Here is a 4,424-nt window from a genome sequence, read left to right on the forward strand (position 1 = left end):
TCTCTCTCTCTCACACACACACACACACACTCTCTCTCTCACACACACACACACACACACACACTCTCTCTCTCTCTCACACAGACACACACACACACACACGTACTGATGGCATTCTGCAGAACAGCTTGAACAGGTTTTACTTCTGTAAAGGTCACGCTGAACCTGAGAACATGTTACACTGCCGTTCATTAAACATGAAGGTACTGACTGTTTTAATCTCTTCTTTCAGCATTTCTCCACAGACTCAGCTGGAGAACAGTTTCTCTGAATGATGTAAGACTACAGTAACTCCATCATATTTAGGGGACAATGTGAACGAGAGCCTCCTAAAAGACCTACGGACCAATGTTTTCCAGTTATCCTGAACAACAGGAACAGATCTCCCCTACGGTTAGATTTTTATTCTAGATTTTTATTCAGAAGTGAGACATGCTGTATGTTTCACAGGTTATTATTTCTGAGGGTTATGAAATGTTCAAAGCTCTGCTCTGTCAGCAGCTCCGGTGGCATCATTTACATTTGGCAGACACTTCATCTGAAGTGACTTGCACTAAATTCAAGATATATGTTTGATCAGTTCATGCAATCCCTGCGAATCAAACCTGTGATCATAATGCTCTGTGTTTGAGCTACAGGAACACGTTTAATGTCACAGATGAGAAGCTCAGCTCATCCTCTTCTTCTGCTCTGGCTTGTTTACTATAGTCTCGCTTTCTAATAAACCTGGCATTGTACACTGTGCATATTACTGGCTCTGTGACAAATTGCTCATCCTTCTCTATTGTGTATCATTTTGGATAGAAGCCTCTCCTAAATGCATAAATGCAAATGTTATTTAAAAGCCAATCTGTGGTTGCTGTTTCTAAAATGATTGCCACAAATCTTTAACATTACACATGCTAACTTTCACTGATAGGTTTGAATTTTATATCCACAGATATCTCAAGTGCTCATCTGCTCTCAGTTTCATGTCCTGGCGTGAAAATTGCACTTTGATTTGGATTAGATGAAGTTCACAGCACTGCACCTGTGAATAGAAACCAATCTGACTTTTGTCATGGACATGTGTCAGGAATCATGATCACTGGAGGATTTCCCCACAAACTCATCATCTACATCAATGTAGTCAGCGAGCACTGAAACTCTCAACAGTTTTGTCAGAAAGGTTTGATTTTGAGTTGGGCTTGGGGAAAAAAAACATGAATAATGAGCATCCTTTATGTTGCCTGAGGAAAACACATTGATCTGCCCTGGACTCATTGAGCTGATTTAGTTTCAATGGAGATCTTCAATGTTCTTCAGTCTAATGTAAGCTCATTAAATGACCTCAATTAAAAGGGCTGCGATTGATACCCAAGAGCTCATTTTTCCCTTTAAGTGTTTCTGGAAGAGCATGAGAGGTGTCTCTTGGCTGGAAGACGGCAGGTTTATTGGAGGCCGTGTGTGATGTTTGGCTTGATGGCTGTGTGAATCGGCTGCCATTGATTTGTCGTCACTCAAACTGACCTGCTGTTTCTCTTTTTTCAGCACGCCTGTTGAAGTAAACGTGTTGATTCTTCCTTTGTATAATAAGGGTGGTTTCTTATGATGAATATATTAATTATAGTAGTATAATTAATTGGGAACCAATAAGTCTCATCAAAGTAAGATTGAGTAGCATTTGGGGACAAACCTAATTATCCCCCGTCATGCAATTGATCTTTCAATACAGGTGTTTTTCTGAATCCCTCCAGAGACGAGATCACAGATGTAAAGGTGTGGAATAACTAATGATCCGTCCCACAGCGGCTGGTTATTATGCTCACGGCTGTAAATCTACAGCAAGTTTACAGCAGACTCCATCAAAGTGTCAAGACTGAATCGACCTCTTTTATTTTATGCCACGGTTATATGCATGCCATTTATTGTCAGCCGTCTCTCTGCAGGTTGTATCAGTAAATAATACAGAGCTCAGAGGTTTATAAATAAAACGAGCATGTAAAATGCTCTAACATCATTAGGGCCGCCTGTCCTGCTGAGTTATAATCAGTCCAAATGAAGGCCAGAGAGGCAGAGCTTCACCTTCAGCGCCGCTGATCATTTGTTCATTTTCCCTGTTCTCGCTGTAATCAATCATCACTGAATGACGGCCGCTTGTCCACAGCATCCCATCGAGCCGGAGAGACCCTCAGGATGGAGGAAAATAACAGATCTCATATGAGATCAAAGTGCCGCAGATCAATGGCTGATCCCTGTCCTTTAATAAGCTGAATGAAAAGCTGATATTTCATAGCAGCCACTGTGCTGGTTATAAAACATGCTCAAATGAAGTTGGATATATTGCCTCTATGAAAAGATTGAATTGTTTTTACAGTCCCCCCGTGGTTTCATCCTAATGTATTGGAGCCTTTTCACAGGCGGCCTGTTTTTCCAGAGAGAGCGAGGTTATCAGTGTTTACATCCAGACGTGTGCTGGAGCAGCGCCGGCGATAAGAGACATGTAGGTCATTGCTGAGAATAGAGACGCGCTGCCCTGCGCTTGAAGACGTGTGCCAAGAAATCATTTCCCTGCTAGGACAGCGATTCTTTCAGTGAGAGCCGACGATTTAGACGCCCAACTAACGTTTAATTGGGCCTTTGGGCACAAAGGTGCTGCTGAAATCCCCTCGTGTCGAGCTAGGGATCAAATCATTCATCAAAACATATCATGAAAAATCGTTTATAAACAAAAACTCTCTGCACTATCCTAAAACAGCATGAAAACTAAGGCTGTGCTCAGAATAGCTCACTAGGCTTTCCACATCTATAGTATGAATACTGTGCTGTTGTAGGTGCTCATTTTTAGACATGTAGAGGTCAGACAGTCATGCTGTAGTGGAAAAACAGCCTCTTTAATTGTCAGGATCAGAGAGCAGGTAAAAAAATTATATCATGACTGACAGGAAAAAATACAATAGAAAAGAGACGAGAATTATGATATGAGCCCATGTTTAGTGTTCAGGCAGTTCGGAAGGTGTAACTCCAGTTTTCTGGATGCTTGTTTAAAATAGCTGCAATTTAGTGATGAGTGATGCTTGTTAGTTGATGGTGTTGATGGAGTTTAGTTCAGCGATGTTTATGTGTGTAGGTGATGGTGTTTGATGGGTGGAGTTTAGTTCAGTTAGTTCAGTGTGTGTAGGTGATGGTGTTTGATGGGTGGAGTTTAGTTCAGTGGTGTTTATGTGTGTAGGTGATGGTGTTTGATGGGTGGAGTTTAGTTCAGTGGTGTTTATGTGTGTAGGTGATGGTGTTTGATGGGTGGAGTTTAGTTCAGTGGTGTTTATGTGTGTAGGTGATGGTCGTTCAAGAACGACCCAACACTAGTGTCAGGCTGAGGCAGCAGCAGCTCGCGGAGCTTCAGTCGGATTCACAGCTCGCTCTGACCGTCGCGCACTTTCTCAGATGAGTTTCTGCGTTTCCAGCGCGCTGAGTTAGGCAGCTGGAGGACTAGTTTAGCTGAGTTAGGCAGCTGGAGGACTAGTTTAGCTGAGTTAGGCAGCTGGAGGACTAGTTTAGTTTAGCGACGTCCTGCTCGCGCGCTCAGCGGTAAGTTTGTGTGATGAAGTGAAGGCGATCAGCGGAGGATCGAGGATCGAGCTGCGGGAGGATGAATGTATTTCTCCGGCTCGGATTCTCATTTCTGCTGCTCCTCTGTGTGCTTGTTTCTGCTCAAGGTGAAATATCGATATTAATATCTACACTATTTCGCTCTTATTTCACTGCTTTAGTGACGCGTGTCATTGGTATCTGTTGCGTTTCTACTGATGTCAGTCAACTTTATGTGTTGGAGTTGTGAGACATGATAAATGACAGGCGAGTGTTTATTCATCAGTAATGCGTGTGTGTGTGTGTGTGTGTGTGTGTGTGTGTTTAGGTCCAGAATGTGGAGCTGGATGTCATCACGGCTTCTGTGAGCAGTCTGGAGAATGCAGGTGTGTGTGTGTGTATGTGTGTGTGTGTGTTAGATGTCATTAACCTTTTAAGAAACTAATTGAACAATTGAATGCTGTGTGTGTGTGTGTATGTGTGTGTGTGTGTGTGTTAGATGTCATTAACCTTTTAAGAAACTAATTGAACAATTGAATGCTGTCAGTGTGTGAGAGATTTTAATCTATCACTAGAAGAGCCTCATGTATGTGACCCTGGACCACAAAACCAGTCATAATGGTCAGTTGTTTTTTTTTTGCTTGTTTTTTTTTTCAGATTTATACATCATCTGAAATCTGAATAAATAACCTTTCCATTGATGTATGGTTTGTTAGGATACGACAATATTTGTTCGAGATACAGCTATTCGAAAATCTGGAATCTGAGGGTGCAAAAAATATCAAAATATTGAGAAAATCATCTTTAAAGTTGTCCAAATGAAGTTCTTAGCAATGCATATTACTAATCAAAAATTA

The 4,424-nt window shown here is 41.7% G+C and overlaps 1 protein-coding gene across 1 annotated transcript in view; it reads left to right on the forward strand.

Moving 5' to 3' along the window:
* Window positions 1-3,342: 3,342 nt before the first annotated feature.
* Window positions 3,343-4,424, forward strand: part of LOC107684190 (protein delta homolog 1) — a 7,905-nt gene continuing 6,823 nt past the window's right edge. The window contains exons 1-2 of the mRNA XM_016480400.1: window positions 3,343-3,695; window positions 3,896-3,953. Coding sequence (XP_016335886.1) covers window positions 3,629-3,695; window positions 3,896-3,953 — 125 coding nt within the window. The 5' untranslated portion in view covers window positions 3,343-3,628. The remainder of the gene's footprint in view (window positions 3,696-3,895; window positions 3,954-4,424) is intronic.

The sequence above is a fragment of the Sinocyclocheilus anshuiensis genome, unplaced genomic scaffold (genome assembly GCF_001515605.1).
Source record: "Sinocyclocheilus anshuiensis isolate Anshui unplaced genomic scaffold, SAMN03320099.WGS_v1.1 scaffold1893, whole genome shotgun sequence".
Classification (NCBI taxonomy): domain Eukaryota; kingdom Metazoa; phylum Chordata; class Actinopteri; order Cypriniformes; family Cyprinidae; genus Sinocyclocheilus; species Sinocyclocheilus anshuiensis.